This window comes from Triticum aestivum, chromosome 1A (assembly GCF_018294505.1).
Source record: "Triticum aestivum cultivar Chinese Spring chromosome 1A, IWGSC CS RefSeq v2.1, whole genome shotgun sequence".
NCBI classification, from domain to species: domain Eukaryota; kingdom Viridiplantae; phylum Streptophyta; class Magnoliopsida; order Poales; family Poaceae; genus Triticum; species Triticum aestivum.
In genome coordinates, this window is record NC_057794.1 from 581,942,751 (window position 1) to 581,965,774 (window position 23,024).

Below are 23,024 nucleotides of genomic sequence, written 5' to 3' on the forward strand. Positions count from 1 at the left end.
TCCTTCATTCCCCCACCTATTTTCACACTCCACCTTACAGCTAGTTAAAGTGGCTAACATTTTGCGTTTCGGTATTAAGGCTAACCTCCGTAATCGCCTCTCCCTCACGGCAGAACAAGAGCTTGTGTCGCTTTTGGCTATTTTGCAGGATTTCGTGCCATCGGCGGGGGAAGATCAACAGTTCCTACGACAAGTCATTTGCTTCTCCACCAAGCATGCATATGGTGTCCTCATGGCTCGGCCAGAGACCGATCTCATGGCCCCTCTCATATGGAGTGCCAAGGTTCCTCGGAAACTCAAAGTATTCGCATGATTACTCTTCAAAGACCGTCTCAACACTAGTGTTAACCTTGCATGCAAGCATATCATCGACTCAGACATGTGCCCTCGATGTGCTACGACAACCGAAGACTCCAACCACCTCTTCATCACATGCCCTCTTGCCAATAGGATTTGGCAACGGCTGGGGCTCCTACCACCTTCCAGCGACATCACATATCTCTGGGACGTCTCTACCCCTCCTCACCTCCCAACCACAGCATGGCCTTCAGTCCTGTTGGCTTTGCTTTGGATGACTTGGACAACACGTAATGACATGGTTTTTAGGTCAATAGACCAAAGGTCTGTAATAACCTTGAGGAACCTTATTTCTGCTTTGGGCCTATGGTCACATCGTCTTGTGAGTTCACAAGACAAGGAGGACATCCTTTCGTGGCGTTCCTACCTCTCTGCACGTTGCACCGTGCCTATGTAATTTTGTACTCACTGCCACGGCAGCCCCTTGAGTAATATATTCAGGTGGGGAGCTCCCCCCCCCACCCCCCACCCCCCCCCCCCCCCCCCCCCCCCGCCCCCGGTTGATTCTCATTTTTTTAGCTAAATGGGTTAAAAACCAGCAAAACTTTCGCTAAATGGAATAGTTTTAGTTAAGTTAAAAACTGTTAAATGAGATGATTTGTGTAAAAGATGTTAAAGGAAGGGAAATTAAACGTCAAGCAGCTACATGTAAACGTTGAGAAATTAAACACGACCCTCCCTAGTTGCACCGAGTGGATGGCGACTTCCAATTGCCATGGTCGGCAATTTGCTATTAATTTTCCCCGTTTCCAAAAGCTACCTTTGCTCGTCCACCGTGCTGCTCTGCTCAATGGCGGCCCACCATGTCGCCTTGTCTGTTCTCATCCTTGTCGTCCCCCTGCTCGCGCCCAGCGGCCTCGTCGCAACAGAGCCGTGGCCACTGTGCGGCGACAGCCGCGAATACAACGACAAGAGCCAGTACCAGGCCAACCTCAACCTCGTCGCCGCCGCGCTCCCCACGAACGCCTCGGCGTCGCCCAACCTCTTCGCCACCGCCGAGGCCGGGGCCGTCCCGGAGAAGGTCACGGCTCTCGCGCTCTGCCGCGGCGACGCCAGCTCCAGGGCCTGCTCCAGCTGCCTCGTCAACGCCTTCGCCAACCTCCCGAACGTGTGCCCCGGCTCCAAGGAAGCTGTCATCTACTACGACGCCTGCATGCTCCGCTACTCCGACGTGCAGTTCCTCTCCGCCGACGACTCTGAGCCCCTGGGCGTGGAGCTCACCTACACGGTCCGCAACGACGCCAACGCCACGTCGGAGCCGGGCCGGTACCAGCGCGCCGTGGCCACGCTCATGAACGCCACCGCGGACTACGCCGCGTACAACTCCACGCGCCGGTACGCCACCGGCCAAGCCGACCTCGACCGGGAGTTCCCCAAGGTGTACAGCTGGGCGCAGTGCACCCCCGACCTGACGCCCGGCCGGTGCCGGGACTGCCTCGCTCAGTTGATCGCGCAGTTGCCGGTGCAGTTCACGGATAGTATCGGGGGCAGGCTTCTTGGTCCCCGATGCAGCTTCGAGTACGAGACCAAGCCCTTCATCAATGGCCCGGTGATGGTGCAGCTGCCAGCAACGTCCGCGAGCTCTGGAGCGCCGGGGCCGGCCGTGGCTCCTACATCGGCGACAGCAGAGGGTGAGCTCTTAACTTTCAGTAAAGTATATGGACATTTCCTCTGCTCATTGCTCTGCTTCCCTCTATATATATTTAGGCGTACAAAAATTCCTGAAAATTGTTATATTCAAACTCTAAAGAATCAACCAATGTCCATTTCCCTCCAACCATTTCAAATCGTGCAGGGTGTAATCTTGTGATATTTCAGTTCATGTCTGCTACACTCGTCTGACATAACACGAGTCATCTCAAATTGTACAGGGAGAAAGTACAGTGTTCCTGGCATGGTTCTTATCATTCTCTTGCCTACAATAGCAGCCATAAACCTCATTGTTTGGCTCTTTTCATGGAGGAGGAGGAGGCAGGCACTTGCAAAGGCAAAGCAACCAGGTATGTATGTCATTTTGTCACTCAAAATTCCCCAGCTACAGTGTCAGTGCCTAAAATGAAACAATTTATGCACTTGTGTCATGTATTCACGATGGCGTCTCTATTCAAACAGATCCAAATTATTCCACTGATGAAGCAGAGGACATGGAAAGTGTGGAGTCAATGTTAATTGACATTTCAACTTTGCGGGCTGCAACCGAGGATTTTGCAGAAAGCAACAAACTCGGCAAGGGTGGATTTGGCCCGGTGTACAAGGTAATGAGCTAACCTGTCTTGAAGCAAGTAGGCACAACACTGGAAAACTGGTGGTTGAGCAAAACTTTCATACAATTTTCAGGGTACTCTCCTAAACGGCGATGAGATCGCAGTCAAGAGAATGTCCAAGAGCTCAACACAAGGAGTGGAGGAGCTCAAGAATGAGCTCGCCTTAGTTGCAAAGCTGAAGCACAAGAATCTTGTTAGACTTGTCGGTGTCTGCTTGGAGCAACAAGAGAGGCTACTCATCTATGAGTTTGTTCCTAACCGAAGCCTCGACCTGATCCTTTTCGGTAACTAGTTGAGCGATGATTCCATTGTCTGTTTTCTCCGCGCATTGAAATAATAGTGTAACATCGCATAGATCTTATACCATTTTCTAATTCTTCTGATGGAAAAGCAGACGAAGCGAAACGTCAAAAACTAGATTGGGAAACGAGGTTCAAGATCATAAATGGAGTGGCTCGAGGCCTGCAATACCTCCATGAAGACTCTCAGCTCAAAGTAATCCATCGTGACCTCAAAGCGAGCAACGTCTTGCTGGACATGAACATGAACCCGAAAATCTCGGATTTTGGCCTTGCCAAGATTTTCGGGAGAGACCAGACCCAGGGTGTGACGAACCGCGTCATCGGCACATAGTAAGTAGTAGCATGATAGACCGTAAGTTTCCAGCAGGAGGTAACTAACTAACTATGAACTCTTGTTGTTAATTCAGTGGATACATGGCGCCAGAGTACGTGATGCGTGGGAACTACTCGGTGAAATCAGACGCTTTCAGCTTTGGCGTTTTGGTCCTGGAGATCATGACAGGAAAGAAGAACAGTGACTGCTACAACTCCCAGCAATCTCAGGATCTCTTGACCACAGTATGAGCTTGTTATTTGAACATCTGGCTAACATGCAGCGCATCTTGGCTCATCGATGTTACACAATTGTGCAGGTATGGGAGCATTGGGTGGCCGAAACAGTGTTGGAAGTGGTAGACCCATGCATGAACAAGAGCTTCTCGGAGAGTGATGCGCTGAGGTGCATCCATGTCGGGCTTTTGTGCATCCAGGGCAACCCGGCAGACCGGCCGATGATGTCGACGGTGGCCATGATGCTTGGCAGCAACACATTCTCTCTCCCTACTCCGTCGAAGCCGGCATTCTACACTACAAACGATGGTGCCAATTCGAGCACCGGGTCAAGCGTGTCGATCCCATCAGTGCAAGCCCGGTCATAGAGTTTACTTCATAGCAACAATTTCAGCGTAAATAGCCAATGTATCTATGGTCCTATTGCACCCGAATTGGAAAAATAATTTAGACATTACAAAAGGAGTAAAAAAATCCTGAATTTGTTTGGATTCGAACTCGTGCGAAAAGTTTCGCGAAAGAATAGCTTCGAACGACTCCAGAGCCAAGAAAACAATTTTGAGATTACAAAAAGCATGAATTGTAAGTTTTATAAAGTGTCAAGTCTTTTTCCGCCTATAATATAACGAGTCATTCCTCTGTGAAACTTTTCACACAAGTATTACAAAAAGCCAAAGTCAGTATGGGTACTATTACAAAAAATTCGGACCTCATGCTCGAGGACGTAAATTCGACCATTTTTAAATTTTTGCGAGAAACTGGTAGATAGTTGCATGTAGCTAGTTGTAGTCGGTGCTGGCAAGCTGTAGTGTGATATACGTATGAAAATGGCGAGTCATTTGGCCGGAGAGGGTGCGCCGTGAGATGCTAATGCCGTGAGTGGTGACGTACATGAATCAAGTTGTACTATACCTGGTTGTTAGCATTAATCTTGATTCATGTATCAGCATGCTTAGTTTAGTTTTGCATGTAGCTAGTTGTAGTCGGTGCTGGCAAGCTGTAGGGGTGTGATACGTATGAAAATGGCGAGTCGTTTGGCCGGAGAGGTTGCGGGGTGAGATGCTAATGCCGTGAGTGGTGGCGTACATGCGAGATGCCGGAGGGCCTTGTGAAGCGGCTGCATCACTCATAGGCTAGAGTACGAGAGTTTGTTAGCTGCATGGGTTAGTTAGCAATAATCCTACACACACGAACCTATTACGGGCTTTTACTTAATTTTCTTCTAACAAATCTCTCAGCCCCCCTGATTTTTAGTAGGGGTGGGGTCCAACCTCCCCTCGTATCCAATCCCAATTGCCCACGCCAGCTAGCCCGTGAACCCCGTAATAGATTTCTCCGTGAGTGTAGCATTGCTCGTTAGTTAGTGGCCTATAGAAAAGGTCTTAGTTGTAGTTAAGTCGTGAGTGCATGGCGTGATAGGATAAGTGTACTGGCCGGTCACATGTGTCCTAGTCTTGTGGATCTAGAGTGATTCTAGGAGAAGGGTATGACTATGCGTTGCCCTGGTTGGTTAGGGCATGTACAAAGGTACTATCTTGAGAGTGCCACGTAGAATAAACGATGAGGTAAAGGACAGAAGAATTCGTAAGAACAGGCTTGTCTTCTCTTATTTAAAAGAAGACAAGAGATGCTCTCTTAGGGCATGTACAATGGTGTTATCTTAAAAATGCCACGTAGAATAAAAGATGAAGTAGAGGAGAGAGAACTCATAAGAAAAGGTCTGTCTTCTCTTATTTAAGAGAAGACAAGAGATGATCTCTTAGCATAATATGTCTCACCATATTTTTAGTAATGACTAGTTATTGAAGATAAGGCTAAGAGATGACCCGTTGTAGACATTATATTTGTCATCTCTATATTACATGCAAGACTTAAGATAAGACTATCTTATCAACCATTGTATATGCCCTTAGCACAGTATGTCTCATCATATATTTAGGAATATTGTAGACGCTAAATTACATGCAAGACTTAAGGTAAGATTATCTGATCATCCATTGTAGAAAGAGAAAAAATATAGTACATGTGTTCTCACCGGCAGCAAGAGGCAGAGTTAGTTTTTTCCTTGGTGAAGTTTGTGTACGTGTGAGCTTCTCCATGGTGTTTATCCTGGAGATACCAGGAGAGTCACAAGGTGGAAGAAGAGGGGCTGCGAGGATGCAGTACCAACACTGGTATTATAGCAAACTATCACTGGGAAATTCAACTTGGCTCCCAGGAGCACATGCTCCGGGGTGATTTATGTAAAAAAAAACTAGATCATAAAAGTGCGCGTTGCCGCGCCCATACATCTTAATAAAACATATTTTAGAAGATCTGGTCATTGCAAATACTTGAGAAAATATATACATTATATCTATGCTGTGTAAATCTAGTGAGAAAATTCTACATTTTGATGCAAGGGATAAATAACATCGGTGGTATAGATACAGCTTCTCGTCTTATTTACAACTGATGTTCAAAGTCAAGGATACCATGATATCTCACAAAATCAGCATATGACTATCTCAATGTCATACATGCCCACACACGACTTCTGGTCGCCTCAATAAAAAAACATGAACATGTTGTTCAGTCAAAGAGAAGTACCTCCTCGAATGCCTTGAGTGCTGATTGGATGTCCATTAGCTGCTCCACGTTTTGTTGTATTGCCTTGTTAAATTTGTTCTTGCTCCGAGGGAATTGTATGACCAACACAGTTAAATTGATTCAAAAAAGAAGAGAGTTAAATCAGGAGAGGATTTCCAAGAAAATGGCTCTATTATTCAAGAGCATAAGCACAGTCAAAAAGATATACATGGATATTGGATACCTTGCACAAAAAATCTCAAGTACAAAAAATACAGTATAAAAGTACATACGGAAGTTGTGGTTATAGTTCCTAAAACCGCAAGGATGACTGAAATCCTTGAAATGATTGATTTTCTTATTTGCCCAAGGAATACTAATTCATATGGAGTTTTTTTTTTGCCGGGAAATCTTTGTGGTTCATTGGTGAAAGTGGACAGAACAACTTATGTTTTTATAGGCTAACACTATATACAATTTCATCGCAGCAGCGGCTAAACTTGACTAAATATAAATCATAGGAGAAGATAAAAACATACTGAAATAAGTTGTTTCATGGAAGGTTTCCCTTAAAAAAACATGAGGTAAACACACATGTCACTTCCTCGGCCGTTGTCACATCAACAAGCTAAAAAAGGCTCAAAATTACACATAGAGATGTACGTGTGCAGCCTGCTAACTTCAAAAAACAAAAACAAATGGAGGTTGCCATACCTTTGTCTACACCGTGTGCAGCCTGCTAGAGCCTCACTCTGAACAATTTTTGGATATACTCTCACTCTGAACAATAAATCACTGCTGCAGAGAGAGGAGAAGTTTCCGACGATATCAAGATGCATCAGCTACAACATCTGTAGTTATTTTAACTGACATGGTGATACTGGGAACTGACGAAAAAGGTAAAGCCATGTGTGACCTGGAATCCAACTTGACATGTATTGTTCATACCTGAATCATCATTACCAGTGGGAGGCACTTCGGCTCTCAGCTTTGCTGATGTAATACGTAACAAGAAGCACACTTCAGAGAAGAAAACCCCTCTTTTCAGTTTAATAGGGGATTGATGAAGATATGGTCAACCAAGGACTGTTTGGGCACCAAGGTAAGCACTCTAATTTCCTTCATCGCCCCTTTCTTCCACAGCAGCAAGTACCCTAAAGCGACTGCCAAACCATGAACCTACTATTGCGAGCCGCTAGGAGTGTCGCCGTTGTGCGGACGAGGGTGGAGGATGAGATGAGACCGTGGTCGGTTCTAGCCTCTAGGGCTTAGGGAGGCCGCTGCTGTGCTTGTAGGAGGAGGTGATCCGATCAACCACGAGACGCAGGCTCGCCTCTTTTGCTACCCTACCACGTGGATCGTAACAGTAGGCTGCATCAGTAAAGGAGAGGGCTCCCAGATCGATCCTCGGAGCAGCAGCCCACTAACGCGTTTGGGCCGGCGGGGACGCTCGAGGTGGGAGGCGTAAAGACCGCGGGGACACGGCGGGACGACTTGAGGATCCAGATCATTGAGTGAACTAATCGGACGATGCAGAGTGTCAAATTGTTGTGGAGGCTCCTAGGTAGCCCCGTTATACTGTTTCTCAATACTAAGACAATTTTTTTGTGATCTTTGTCACATAGAAATGCTACTTGTAAATTTTGAGACAAAAAGGTTAAGTATGTTGCCATGGCATATATAGTCACCACTTATAGTCACTCATACAATAAGGTTAGCTGTGTTAGAGTTGTATCGAATATTATTGTACAACATAGGTTACAGTTGAATTTGGTTTTGGACTGTGTGTAGACAGGGTAGGAGTTATGTCCTAACACTATTAGGAAAGTAGTTTTTAACGACGGTATATGTGGTCGTTGAAAGTCGGATTGTGGTTGTTAAAGGCCATTAACGACCACAATATGTTGGTCATGATAGGCTCCATCGTTAAAAGTATACCGACCACATATTGTGGTCGTTATTTTGTAACGACAACATATTGTGGTCGTTATTTTGTAACGACGGGATGATCTGTCGTCGTCGATGCCGATGCAATAACAACTACAATTGTAGTATTAACGACCACTTTTGTCATCGCTAGTAATGTTCTTATGGTGATTTAAGTATGATTGGCGACAACTTCTGAAGATTATTGGCCACACTCATCAAGCAACAAAAAAATTTGGACAGTCAAAGTATATAACCTATTTTCATTAATCCAAATCATACATATTGAAGACGATCCTCACATACAGTGGAGAATATAAACCAAAAACACCTTGTAGACAACTATTTTAGTCCATATCTAACCAGAAATACATCACCTAGAAGAGTGATTTATTTTTCATAATCTTCAGTCATGGGACACCATCATAAATCCTTGTGTTTCACTGCATATCATTCTTCACCAATGACTACAATGTCTTGTGATGCTCCTATTATTGTGAACCATCCGTTCTGCAAAAACAGAAATGATTTATTAGTAGTACATATAAATGAATTTGCTCAAAAAGATAGTAGCACATATGAAAAAAATTGCATGTGAATCATTTTAGACTAAATAACATTGTATACTATTTCCTGTAGCTTAGACATGTTTTAATCCAAATTCTTGCACAGTCCTTATGCAACAAAGAAGAAATTGTTTTTGCGAACAATTAATTAGTCTGTTTCTTATCTAGTTCTAGCAAGAGTTGAGTTATTCTATATATGGGCAAAATGTTTGAGCTTTTTTGGTTGATGGTATGTACCCAACTAAATTAACACTGAAAATTATTCTCCTCTGCTAGAAAAAGGAATACTGTTCTACTATGTGATAAGTGATATACATACATATGAAAATCCTAGTTGTAACCTGGATATCAAAGCATATAGTGAAGCAACTAATAATGCGCTGATTTCTGAACCTGAAAAAGACAAGAACGAGCTATAGGTCCATTATACAAACCATATGACTAACCTGCAAAGCACATAACAAACTAGTCACTATATCCGCTTTAAGCATGACAGACCAACCTGATATAATTGAGCAGAAATGATTTTAAATATGAACCTCCTCCGGAAGAATGTCGTACAAAACCAAAAATAACATAAACAAGCAACATCACCAACAAGCATACCTTGAGAAGTGATGTTGATGAACCACCACATGTATTATTTCGCATCCAATTCCGACTGAGTAAGATAGTCACTCACATCAGAAAATGCAGTATCTAGGTAGATGTTCATCTCTAGTGGTGAGACCCTGGTTTGTGACCCATCGGTGTACAACAGAGCCCATCAAGTAAACCAGCAATGCAGTCGCGCCCCTTGCAGGAAGTTGCCTGAGTTCTATGATTTCTCAGTAACACAACCATCACAAAAAATGCATCATCTCAGCAACACTCAACAAAACGCGGTAAACAAACTGGCTGTTCTATGCATGATGGTACAAGTTATTTTTCCAGTGAACAATTAGACGAGGGAATGGAACTATGCAGTTATTACGAAAATTAAATTCCTCGGGTATACAGTGGAAAGATAATATTTTTTGAAGAAATGACGATGGATGTAGAATAATAGTAGATGCAAAATTATGCTTGGGGTTCAGTACTAGTGCCATAATTAGCAAAATCCAGCAGGAATTGAGAATTCAATTACACAACCATCAGCAAAATGCAGTAGTACACAAGCTGCTACATGGATGATGGCACAACTTGTTTTTCAGCTACAGTACAGAGGGAAGGTAATTTTGCAGAGAAGTGCCAGCGAAAGTAGTACAGTAGTACTCCCTCCGTCTCAAAATTCTTGTCTTACATTTGTCTAGATACGGATGTATCTAATACTAAAACGTGACTTGATACATCCGGATTTAGACAAATCTAAGACAAGAATTTTGGGACGGAGGGAGTAGATGAGGAAACTAAATCATGCTTGGTTTTGGGTACTGCGTGAAATAATTAGCAAGCATCTAGCAGGAATTGAGCAGGGGAGGGGACGGGAAGAAGATTAGATCTGGCTGCAGGTGGGAGGGGGGCTCACGAGGAGGCGGGTGGTGACGGTGAAGTGGCAGAGGAGGCGGCTGGGCCAGACGCGTGGACGCGGATGTAGCGGAGCACGAAGGCGTCGTGGAACCCGGAGGGCAGCACGCCCACCTTCTGTACCAGCAGCGCATCGGCCTCTGCCTCCTCCGGCATCCGGCAACCCTTCTCGAAAGCCGCCGTCGACGCCATTGGCGGGCCGATCTGAATCGAGGCAAGCGTCCTGTTTCGGTCAAAGGGGCCACCTTAGTTATTAGGTTAAGATAAGAAACCTAGACTCAATACGTTGATATTTATCCTTTTCACCGATTAATATTAAATAAATTGTTAACTACTCAAAAAAGATAAGATAAGGAGATTGCAATGACGACCACCAGCTAATACTATGGGTTCTCGCGTGCGCAAGTTGGACATGTGTTGGCCCGCCCTAACAGTAACGACCAAGTATTGTTCGTAGCTCATCGTTAATGACCTAATTTCCAGTAGTGTAATAAGACACTTGTATCCTAGACCTCTCATATATAGCGGGCCGGGTAGACACACGATGTATTCTATGCCAACATAATAGCACCGGAACGCAGGGAAAGCCGACGGCATGTGCTGGTGTCCAGGGCGACCGGGTGCAGTATTGTAGCGGTGTCATGAGGAGGAGCGTCCATAGTCAGGTCCCGGGGATGTAGCCATATCGATGAACCTCGTTAATAAATCTCGGTGTCGTGCTCGTATGATTGCTTGATTCTCGAATGATCGACAGAGTGCCTCGGGTTTATTCTAACAAGCTATAAGAGTAGTATTTTTTTTCACCTTCTCTGTATCTCTTTCTTTATATTTATTGCAATTGCCTAGGAGTAAAGCATATAGCTAGGCTTTGTACGAGAGTCCTCTCTCACTATTTTTCCACATCACTCTCTTTCACATAGGCAAAAGTGTAATGTAACCGTGCTATAAGCCCATTATTGTACTTACTCTAAGCACCTGATGAAAACCATGGATTTATTTATCTAGTTTTACATTTGAAAACTAGACTTTGCCGGACGCAGACGGTAATCTGTCGGGATTATTGCTTAATCTCGTGGTAGTAAAGCTTCGCTTTGGCTACAGTTTCTTCAGTTCAGGCCCTTGACGGCAGCACGCAGTTGCCTATCTCTGTAAAGAGTGGAACGAAATCACCATTCACAAACAGACACATACATTTTGTTTCGTGAAACTAGAACGAGCAATTCAAAGCAGAGAACTTACTTGGTGCCTGCCGGACAATGGTAGCGGCACCGGCGAAGTCGCACGTTCCGGCGCCCCGGCCATGGCGCTGGTAATAGTCATTGAACGCGAAAGACGCATGCGCGACCTTGGTGTCGGGATCGAAGCACCGTGCTCCGGGTTGGATGTCCGTGCAGTCCGCGCCGTGGCCGCAGGCGTAGTCCAGTGCATTCTGCAGCCGCGCGGCGCCCACCGCCGCGTTCGCCACACACCAGCTCGGGCTCGGGTCGCACCGGCCTACGCAAGCAATGGAATCGTCATGGCTGGCCGCCAGTGTAGAGTGTAGAGTGGATGGTCGTGGTATTCAAGCACTCACCTGATGGTGCCTGGTTGACAATGGTGGCAGCACCACTGAAGTCGCACGCGCTGCTGGCCTGGCCGTTCTTCTGGTAGTAGTCGTTGAAGGCGTAGGACGCGTGCGCGAGCTTGGTGTTGGGCTCGTAGCAGGGCTTGCCTGGCTGGATGGCGCTGCAGTCCGCCCCGTGGCCGCACGCGTAGTCCAGCGCAGCCTGCAAGGCCGCGTCCCCGGCCGTGGCCTTCGCGGCACAGTAGCTCGGTTGCACGGGGCCGGCACCATGGACAAAGTCGACTTGATACACGGGCTGCTGGTTCGGGTAGAACAACCCAAAGTCCTGCTCGTCTTCGGGCTTGTTGTCCTCGTTGAAGAGTTCGAAGATGTACACGTCAAGATCGGCGTTGGGACGGTGCGGGGTGCCGACAGCACTGGTGGCGAGCCGGTTATATCTGTTTGAGGTGGTGCCGGAGTTACCGCCACGCACTTTGCTCATGAGACCATCGGTGAATGCTTGGGCGTTGGCTGTTGTTCCCACGCCATGGTGGCCTCTGGTTGGGTGGTGACTCTCACCAAGCTTCACCTCCAGTATTCCGCCCCCTGCTGTGAGCTTCCTCATCCCTCCAGCACGCAGGCTGGAGGACGGCAGCTTCTCCATCGCATAGTACACAGCGTCAAGCTGCGCGTCGAGGAGGCTGAAGTACGTTTGCTTGCTATTCTTGTCAAGAATGCCAGCGTTGGGGCGGAACAAGAGATAGTCGATGGACATGCCGGGAGTGCTCAGGTACGCAAGGTACGGGTAGATATTCATCATGAGGTACGACCCGGTTTCCTGCAAGAAGTCGACCATGGGGCTCATGACCGACAACGCGATGTCGTCACGGAACGCGCCCTCGGACGGCGGGAACGACATCTTGAGAGCGTCGAACGCGATGGGCGTGGTCACCTTCACGGCGTCCGCCAGGCCCAGGCGAGCCAGCGCCGCTTGCACCTTCTTCATGGCCGGGACGAGCTGAGAGTTGAGCTGACTAGCCTCTTTGAAGACCTCGTTCCCGATCGTCACGCCGTTGATCTGCGTGGCCGGGTAGTAGGCCTTCACATTGTTCTGCACCCATTGATCAGCGAAATTTTGGTCCGCGGCAGCGGAGGGCAGCTCCTCGTTGGTTAGCTCCACCGTGACATTGATGCCGGTGTTGGCCAGCGAGCGCAGCACCGTCGGGTCAGTGTCGTAGATCCTCACCATGGTGATGCTGTTCTTCTTGAGCAGTTTCACCACGGACGTCGGGTCAGGCAGGTTAGTGGCCATCCTCCCATAGCACACGCCTACCTGGCCCCCCTCTGCAGTAGGTGCGTGTACAATAGTAAGAAACATCACAATTAAGTCGTACACTTCGATGCAGAGGCAAGGGTTTATCGTTCTTTCTCAAAATAAAAAGTTATATCGTACACCTACAGCATATATATGTTTCCAGAAAAACATGCGATAATCAGGATAACGTCTCCATGACGATTACCTGCACGGGAGAAGAAGAGCAGCGGCACTGCGATGCCGAGGAGGACGACCAGGAGGTGACTCGTCAGCGCCATGCGCCCTCGGTGGTATGTATAGCGGAGCTAGCTAGCTAGGGCCTTGAGGAGACGATGATGATCGAGCTGATGAGTTGGGAATGATCACAGGCGGGCTGGAATTTATAGCCGGCACCAACGGTAAGATGGAGCCATGGAGGTGCTACAATTTTTTTTTCTTTGTGCAAGTGACGGCGGCAGCCACAACAAGACGTACGATAGTGCAACCAAAATTGGGGTATATGCAATGCCAATTGCAGCATGCATATACGCCTAACTTGGACTTGGACTGGTCGAGTTGATGAGCTACAACTTGTACCAGAAGACCCATGCTTGGGTACACCTCCCTTGCCCCTAAATCTAAGAGACAGTCGGATAAATGCTCACTAGTGGCAGCATCCCCGGACCCCGCCCACAGCAACGCCCGCCATTTCTCTTATCTTATACGGAAGAATTACACCGCTCACGGGCACAAAACCGACGGCTACCTGCCGGTAGATGACTGTCACTGGAAAAAGCACAGAGAACTCCATGCATTTGTCAACACGTGTGGAAAAGACCAGACGCGGGTCAATGCAATAGCTATATCGCTACCTGTGGGCTGTGGGTGCTTGCACCAATAGCTCATTCTTGTCTTGTATAGAAAACGTCGCTTGCAGTAGTATGTTCCGTGCGCCTAGTTGCCCACTTGTAATCTTGCATATCTTCTCATTTATGCAATTATCTTGTATAGCAACCGTGGGTTGGGTTGCAACTATCTGTCATTTACGCCATATTGTCTCATAGGGCGCATTTGGCTTACAATTACTTTTAAATCAGACTAATAGAAATGGTAAAGGATTAGGATACCAAGCCCGATCCAATCCTGGATTTTCATATCTTGTTGAAGGCGTTGCTGCGGAAGAAGTCGACTTAGTCGTAGGTGTTGATTTCATATCTTGTAATGGTTCTATCGTGGTTATTTATGTCTTGTACTCTCTTTGTTGATGATTTTGGCCTCGTTGCCTTACATCATCATTAATAAAATTGGTTGTATGCATCGCATTAATGTAGAGGCTAGGGGTTTCAACCTCTTTCTCAGAAAAAAATATCCTAGATTTTGGCTAAGAAATCTAAGGAGTCGGGTCAATTTGGACACAATCTTACCATCTCATTTCCTGTTTTTTTTCCTGTTGCATGTACTCCCTCCGTTTCAAAATAGATGAATCAACATTATACTAACTTTGTACTAAACTTAATACAAAGTTGAGTCATCTATTTTGGAACGGAGGGAGTAGTTCTCATCTTTGTTGTTGGGGATGGAACACGTAGAACCCTAGGTTTTCCTTATTTTTTCAGTTGGTGTCGATAGTCATGTTAATTCTTAATGATACCAGCCGAAGCAGCAAGCGCCTTTTGAAAAAACCTCGGGAGCACTGGCGTGCGTCGGAGGAGGCGTGGATTAAGGCAAACACAGATGGCACAATTGGAAGGGTTCCGGGGATGGAGCAGGTGGAGCGTTCCTTCGAGATAACCATGGCAACATGTGGTAGGAGCTTGTCAGTTTTTCCCATCAGTCTCTGATCTGGAGTTGGTTCACTTGTTGGCATGCAGGAAGGCTATTTAGTTATTTCTTGAATTGGGCTTGCCTATGGTGATGTTGGAGACAGATGATCAGATTGCGCGAGATCCCGAACGGCGGAGGAGTTGAACAGGTCGGTCTACGGGCCGCTCATTAAGGAGAACAAGGACTAGCTAAGGTCCAGAGAAAGCCTTTAGGTGAAATGAGAAGGGCGAACGGTAAATGAAATGACACATGTCTTAGCTAAAGTGTGTTGTGCCAATGATGTGTGTAACTCGTGGTTGCATGAACCATCAGAGTGTGTATCTGATATTGTAGTCGCTGAACGTTATGAATAAATTAAACCGCAAATTTCCTACTAAAAAAGTCAAATATGTCATTAAACCCTCCTATTGTCGAGTGCAACCTTGCTTGGTAGTGCGGCGTGATATTACCATATTTTGTCAGCTCGTGTGGAAAAACTAAAGCTAGAGGCCAACCAACAAATAGCGATACTTTTATTGTTTTGTGTATATGGCGCTAGCTAGTATGTATCTCGTGGAATATCCAGGCCACGTGGTCATGGCTGGCTGGGCAGATTGCACAGATGGTGGTTGGCCGGTTGCGCTAGCTAGCTTGTGAATGTCCGTGACACTAGCGGTTATACATCCAAATGCTAGCCACACACGGAGAAACTTATGACTCGAAACACATACTACCGATGAATAAATAATTGGCCTCTGCATTTTAACATAGGAGAAAACTACATTATTTTCGGTATCTCAACTAGTATTGACTGAGCATAGTGTCATCCTTTAACTCCGAAAGTGTCCAAAACTAATCCACTCAACTGTCTTTTTTTTTGCGTGCGGTAGTCCACTTGACTGTCAACTACGAATACTGTGGAACTTTTATCCGCTAGAGTGGTCTTGTATATTTGCGTCTTATTTATGACCGGTTGGATATATGGCACTGGGGTGTTGGTTTGTATGAGTGTATAGAGCATTCACACTTTGACATAGTGATTTTGAGTGACATGTATTGGTGCGGTTCAGTAAGGTCAGTTTGATTGGACAAAGGCACTGTTGTGATGAGAAGCTGTGGGTTTATTTTTACTTTGAATTTTATAAAGATCGTTGGAGAGGCTCCTACTGACAGTGGAATAGATCTTGTCGTGAGGGGAGAAGGTGGTGGGAATTATCAATATTTGGATATTGTGGAATATGTGGAAGCTGGGAGAGAATGGTGGATCTTAGTGCAAAGGTAGGCATGTGTGCACTCGGTAATGGATGTGTGCTTAAATGCACCATGAAGTGGGTTGGACACTCTCGCTTGACACAGATGCGATTAACTTGTCACTTTAAAAGCGATTATTTTAAGTGCACAAAACCTTAGGCTACAGGTGCCTCATGACAAGCATGGGTAAACATAGCCGCCAAGGAGAAAAAGGAGGACGACCCGGCTACAACCATCATGGGGGGTTCCCTCACCGGCTGCTCCAGTAGCCGTGGGAGGGATGGGAACATCAGGATCTTGTCCCGTGTTCCTCCAATAGTGTAACGTGAGGCAAAAGTTATCGGTTTCTAGCCCTTGTGTTTGGCAACCACCTACGAATTAGAGTGGCCTCACTGAACAATACTAGTATTTTTTGAGCAATTTTTTTCTCACTCGTGCGCATTCGGCATCAACGTCTCAGCCGGTCGCTCATGCTCATATTGCTCAGACTTCTGAGCATCAAACTTAACTAGATATTTCTCAGTTGTTCCTTCTTTAGTAATACCAATAGACCTTGTTAATTTCTTGGTCACACTAAGCTTCTCTCTGACTCGGATGAATTCACCAATGAAAGAATTAGGCAATGTTACTTGCACCTCATGTACTTCACCAATACGCTTGCCTGTTCAATTATAAGTAATTGTTGTTGTATTGGCGGGGTCTTGGACTGTGGCAGTCCTCCTCGCCATATTGATGCACGGTGCATTAGTATATACAAGAGTTTGTTTCAGTTCTATTTTTATCGATTTTATTGGTTATCATCCGATTTTATGGTTCTTGGTATGTTTTTCATTTTATTTTACAAAGAACACTTGATTATAATATTTATTACAGGTAGAAAATTCCTAAAGTTCATGAATATGTTTTTAAAACTCCAATTTTTTTAGAAACATGATTTTTTAAATCTGGACTCTTCTTGGGAAAACAGTGAATAGTTCTAAATTTGCGTGAACTATTTAAAATTCATAAGAATTTTGTTTGCAATTTCAGGAACTTTTTGAAAGGTAGGTACTTTACTTGTAATATTGAGAAAAGATTTCAAAATAATTCTAACTCAAAAGGAATACTTAAAGAAAACCAATAGAACGAAGGGAAAACCTGAAAAAACAAAGACTAAAAATTAATGAAAAAATGGTCGCCACAACCAGGAGGAGCACTTGCGAGGAGATGCCGAACTGGCCCGGCCCAGATGTGAGTGACTTGTACGCCATTCCATTAATTTATGAGACCAACTAGTTGACGAGCACTCCTTCGGAAGCTTTGCAACGATCATTTGCAGGTGGGCTGAGAGCGCGCCACTTGGCGATCTTAGCCGCCGTGACGTGTCCCACTCTGGGCGGTCCCTCTGGGTTTTTTCTTCGCACGCATTTTTGCATTTTTAAACGTTTTTTTTCTTTTTGGTTTTCCACTGGTCTTCCTTAGCTTTTGGCAAAAAAAAAATAAGTTTTTGTGCAAGAAAACGCATTTTTTTGCTTCGGCGAGAGGCACGGTTTTGCTTTTACGAGAGGCACATCCATGCCTCTCAGAAATAGAAAACAACGTGTTTTCTGTTTTCTTTTTCTTCTGTGAGAGGCATGGTTTTGCTTTCGCAAGCGTGCCTCTCGAAAACAAAAAAAACCTGTTTTCTGGTTTTTTCCTCTGCGAGAGGCACGCTCGGAAACGAGAAAAACGCATTTTCTATTTTTTTTCTCTCGTGAGAGGCAGGGCTTTGCTTCCGCGAGAGGCACAGTTATAATTTCGCGAGAGGCACGCTTGAAAACGAAAAAAAACATGTTTTTTTTCTTCTTTCATGAGGGGGACTGTTTTGCTTCCGCGAGGGGCACGATTTGTGATTTCGCGACCGTGCCTGCCGGAAATGAAAAAACGTGTTTCTATTTTTTTCTTCCGTGAGATGCACAATTTGGCTTCCTTGAGAAACACGACCGTGCCTCTTTCAGAAAGGGAAAAAACAATGTTCCCGATCCAGTTTTTTCGTGAAATTCTTTTTTTTTATCGAAACCTATCAACATGAAATCTAGTTTTGAATATTTCAACACGAGGAATCCAACAATGAAAGCCGTTCGAGATTTGGACGCATGGTCTAAGTGATAAAACGTTTTGAATAAACGGATCTACTAAAAAAGGGAAAACTCATAGGTTGCGATAAATGGCGCACATGCAGCACTTCACCAGTCACAACTTGGAGAGACGGAAGTGATCTTTGTAAGGAGTACTCCTTAATTATTATTTTACTAGTACAATGGCCGTGCGTTGCCACGAGCTTTTAAACTTTTTTATGATTGTTGTATAAAATTCGGTGAATTTTTTACTCCTTACAACGAAATTGAGGTAGGCCCTTGTCGAAGGATTCTTTTTGAACATCAACGTAATCTATCTCCATCTCTCTCATATACCCCCTGAAAAAGGTATTATCAAACATATATACAAGGAAGAATAATTATTTGTATGCATCTCATTGTGTAAAATTGGATGACTTTTGAGTCCAGTCGCTCATAGTTACATCTATGACTTTGTCAATCGACATTTTCAAAGCATCATCCGAAGCCATCAATTTTTATTATCTCTGACCTACAAAATTTTAAAAATAAAAATATATTAAATAAAAAAATAAAAGACAAAGCAGCATGTGCATTGTCGTCACATAGAATGTATGTCATCTCACTGCACCATTGCTTGCATCTTTCCTAAACTTCCCCAGATATTCCGAGAGATGATGGCGTATTGTACATCTGATTGAAAAAAATGAAATGGTTATCACTACCTCGAGAGATGATGGTGTATCGAATTAGTTAATTGTCCATGCATTGCATGGGGTCATAAACAATTCAATGGTTTAACACAAATTGTGTCTACTGTATATCGGTGGTACATCTGACTTGCAACACGCTTTTAATTCAAAGATTTCCGAGTGGAAAAAGATGTGTAATAGGTCCTTGTAATATACATAACCATAAGGTCAGAGGAACCCGTTCCTAATCTAACTTAAGCAAAACTGCAGAAGAGCTCACAAGTGGACCTGAAGCTATGATAAAAACAAAATTAAATGGTGTTCCTCTTGAACATCTTATGAGGAATAACAATGTTAAGCAAAACCCGAAACGGTGGTTCAGTGCTCGGAAAAACAAATTACTATTGCCTGATCAACTTCGACTTCAGGAGTATCTACCAGGGTTTACATTTTAATACATCCTTTCTTAAATGTCATTCTTTGCGTAAAACTCTCTCGTTTTCAAAACACTATCATGCAGAAATCACATTCTTTAGGAGAAACACACCTCATAATAGCAACTTTGTGTCATAATAGAAATTGTAGGTTTCCTTGATGGGAAACATACTAATGGTCAGATACGCATCATCATCACAGTTTCACCCTCTACCGCTACCCATCACTACTCATCTTGTGCAACCTCTCGTCTTTCTTATTTCACTCTCTTTTCTGGAGTTTGTCTTCACCAGCGGTACCAACAAAGGCAAGTCCAGCTCAATGCTGTCAGCAACCTAAAAAAAGTTTCATCTCTGATGGCATTTCCAGATGGCTTGGCAAGTTCTCATGCTCTTTCTAATCCAAGACATATATAAAAGAGCCAACTTTCTAAGACAAGAATCAGGCTAATCATGTATGTAGCTTTTAGTCTCTTCCTCAAATTTTCTTCTACATGGTGCAAATGGAGATTCAAGATAAGAAGGCATGTCAGTACACAGTTCCACATTTATTTGTGAAAAGAAACATAAATTCAGAACATGTGGAGTACCTTTCGGTTCCTCCTGTACATCAGCGGATCTCGTCTTTTTTACCATTAAATTACTCTTTTCCTTCTCTCCCTCCACCCATTACCTTTGCCTCTCCGCCTCCCGAACCAAGTTCGCCACATGTTTCAATGGCGCTTCTAGCTTGCAATCACACCTTCCATCTCCATCTAGACTTTAACCATGCACTGATTTACATCTCACACAGTTTAACTTCTCCCTCTCTCAGCCTCTCTCACTGCAATGCAACATTCTCTCTCTCCCCCTCCCTCCGTTCCCTCTTCCAAATAAACTGCGACATTTAAGAAGTAAACATTATGTGTGAGATGCAAATAGTTGTGCCAGAAGGACAATAAAGTTTAATACGGCTGTATTGGTCAAAAGTAACACCCAAATAAAAAAGTCACTTCTTAGTATATATAACCTTGCTATTAAGAATTTTTTTACTTTATTGTGCAACACACTGTATTTTTGGAGCATGTGTTATTTTTACCCTCAACCTGAACATGTGCTAATACAGTACATACATTTCTAGTTTTCTATATAACTGAGAGTTATTTGTATGTCCAAATATGACCTTAGAATTAGTATGGTTCCAGTTTAGCTTTTACTTTATACCTAAAATAAGAAAGCATTCAACCATTACATCACAGTAGCGGGCGCATCCAAGGTGTGGCTAATTTGTTTGTTCAAAAGTTTAGGCATATCATTTCATCAATCAAAGAAGACTATCATGTAAATCACCAATGAGCATGTCATTGTGCAATAAAACAGGGGTGGTGGTCATAGGAAGTCATTTACTAATGAGATGACAAAACCGACGGTTTGATTTCTTTGGGATAGCATGCAACATCTACAATGGAAAACAATAATACTACTAAACATGAAAGAATTTGGGGGATCGCATCTTTGGTCTAATTTTTATGCTTACCCTGAACATATGCTACTGCATCCATTTTTAATTTTCTATATAACTGAGAGCTATTTGTACGCCAAAATCTGATCTGAGAATTAGTATGGTTCAGTTGTAGCTCTTACCTATAAACCTAAGATGCTACTAAACATGAAAAAAAGTATTATCATGTGCAACATATATACAAGGAAGAATAATTATTTGTATGCATCTCATTGTGTAAAATTGGATGACTTCTGAGTCCAGTCGCTCATAGTTACATCCGTGACTTTGTCAATCGACATTTTCAAAGCATCATCTGAAGCTATTAATTTTTATTATCTCTGACGTACAAAATTTTAAAAATAAAAATATATTAAATAAAAAATAAAAGACAAAGCAGCATGTGCATTGTCGTCACATAGAATGTATGTCATCTCACTGCACCATTGCTTGCATCTTTCCTAAACTTCCCCACATATTCCGAGAGATGATGGCGTATTGTACATCTGATTGAAAAAAATGAGATGGTTATCACTACCTCGAGAGATGATGGTGTATCGAATTAGTTAATTGTCCGTGCATTGGAAGGGGTCATAAACAATTCAATGGTTTAACATGAATTGTGTCTACTATATATCAGTGGTACATCTGACTTGCAACACGCTTTTAATTCAAAGATTTCTGAGTGGAAAAAAGATGTGTAATAGGTCCTTGGTATATACATAACCATAAGGTCAGAGGAAACCCATCCTAAGCTAACTTAAGCAAAACTGCAAAAGAGCTCACAACTGGACCTGAAGCTATGATAAGAACAAAATTTGAATGATGTTCCTCTTGAACATCCTATGAGGAATAACAATATTAAGCAAAATCAGAAACGGTAGTTCAGTGCTCGGAAAAACAAATTACTACTTCGTGATCAACTTCGACTTCAGGAGTATCTACTAGGGTTTACATTTTAATACATCCTTTCTTCAATGTCAGTCTTTGCGTAAAATCCTCTCGTTTTCAAAACACTATCATGCAGAAATCACATTCTTTATGAGAAACACACCTCATAATAGAAACTTTGTATCATAATAGAAATTGTAGGTTTCCTTGATGGGAAACATACTAATGGTCAGATACGCATCATCATCACAGTTTCACCCTCTACCGCTACCCATCACTACTCATCTTGTGCAACCTCTCGTCTTTCTTATTTCACTCTCTTTTCTGGAGTTTGTCTTCACCAGCGGTACCAACAAAGGCAAGTCCAGCTCAATGCTGTCAGCAACCTAAAAAAAGTTTCATCTCTGATGGCATTTCCAGATGGCTTGGCAAGTTCTCATGCTCTTTCTAATCCAAGACATATATAAAAGAGCCAACTTTCTGAGACAAGAATCAGGCTAATCATGTATGTAGCTTTTAGTCTCTTCCTCAAATTTTCTTCTACATGGTGCAAATGGAGATTCAAGATAAGAAGGCATGTCAGTACACAGTTCCACATTTATTTGTAAAAAGAAACATAAATTCAGAACATGTGGAGTACCTTTCTGTTCCTCCTGTACATCAGCGGATCTCGTCTTTTTTACCATTAAATTACTCTTTTCCTTCTCTCCCTCCACCCATTACCTTTGCCTCTCCGCCTCCCGAACCAAGTTCGCCACATGTTTCAATGGCGCTTCTAGCTTGCAATCACACCTTCCATCTCCATCTAGACTTTAACCATGCACTGATTTACATCTCACACAGTTTAACTTCTCCCTCTCTCAGCCTCTCTCACTGCAATGCAACATTCTCTCTCTCCCCCTCCCTCCGTTCCCTCTTCCAAATAAACTGCGACATTTAAGAAGTAAACATTATGTGTGAGATGCAAATAGTTGTGCCAGAAGGACAATAAAGTTTAATACGGCTCTATTGGTCAAAAGTAACACCCAAATAAAAAAGTCACTTCTTAGTATATATAACCTTGCTATTAAGAATTTTTTTTACTTTATTGTGCAACACACTGTATTTTTGGAGCATGTGTTATTTTTACCCTCAACCTGAACATGTGCTAATACAGTACATACATTTCTAGTTTTCTATATAACTGAGAGTTATTTGTATGTCCAAATATGACCTTAGAATTAGTATGGTTCCAGTTTAGCTTTTACTTTATACCTAAAATAAGAAAGCATTCAGCCATTACATCACAGTAGCGGGCGCATCCAAGGTGTGGCTAATTTGTTTGTTCAAAAGTTTAGGCATATCATTTCATCAATCAAAGAAGACTATCATGTAAATCACCAATGAGCATGTCATTGTGCAATAAAATAGGGGTGGTGGTCATAGGAAGTCGTTTACTAATGAGATGACAAAACGGACGGTTTGATTTCTTTGGGATAGCATGCAACATCTACAATGGAAAACAATAATACTACTAAACATGA

At 43.7% G+C, this 23,024-nt stretch overlaps 2 protein-coding genes and 1 long non-coding RNA gene across 4 annotated transcripts; 1 reads left to right on the plus strand and 2 right to left on the minus strand.

The window, feature by feature from the left end:
• Positions 1-1,120: 1,120 nt before the first annotated feature.
• Positions 1,121-4,038, plus strand: LOC123182572 (cysteine-rich receptor-like protein kinase 6). 2 transcript variants are annotated; one of them, XM_044595199.1, is made up of 7 exons: positions 1,121-1,988; positions 2,229-2,357; positions 2,470-2,612; positions 2,695-2,905; positions 3,013-3,253; positions 3,331-3,481; positions 3,556-4,038. In XM_044595199.1, exons 1-7 carry the CDS (start codon positions 1,148-1,150, stop codon positions 3,838-3,840), a joined length of 2,001 nt encoding a protein of 666 aa, XP_044451134.1. In that variant the 5' UTR covers positions 1,121-1,147; the 3' UTR covers positions 3,841-4,038. The 2 variants fall into 2 exon arrangements, with proteins under 2 accessions (XP_044451134.1, XP_044451143.1); XM_044595208.1 differs by having other exon boundaries at positions 3,016-3,253.
• Positions 4,039-8,206: 4,168 nt separating this feature from the next.
• On the minus strand, positions 8,207-10,593 carry LOC123069783 (uncharacterized). The gene is made up of 3 exons (XR_006432969.1): positions 9,139-10,593; positions 8,926-8,978; positions 8,207-8,476 (listed from the first exon to the last, which is right to left on the minus strand). It is a non-coding gene; the product is annotated as an uncharacterized lncRNA (long non-coding RNA).
• Positions 10,594-10,900: 307 nt separating this feature from the next.
• Positions 10,901-13,260, minus strand: LOC123069776 (glucan endo-1,3-beta-glucosidase 13). Its single transcript, XM_044492718.1, has 4 exons — positions 13,102-13,260; positions 11,612-12,925; positions 11,278-11,532; positions 10,901-11,184 (listed from the first exon to the last, which is right to left on the minus strand). The coding sequence occupies exons 1-4, from the start codon at positions 13,172-13,174 to the stop codon at positions 11,150-11,152; spliced, it is 1,677 nt and encodes a 558-aa protein (XP_044348653.1). The 5' UTR covers positions 13,175-13,260; the 3' UTR covers positions 10,901-11,149.
• Positions 13,261-23,024: the final 9,764 nt, after the last annotated feature.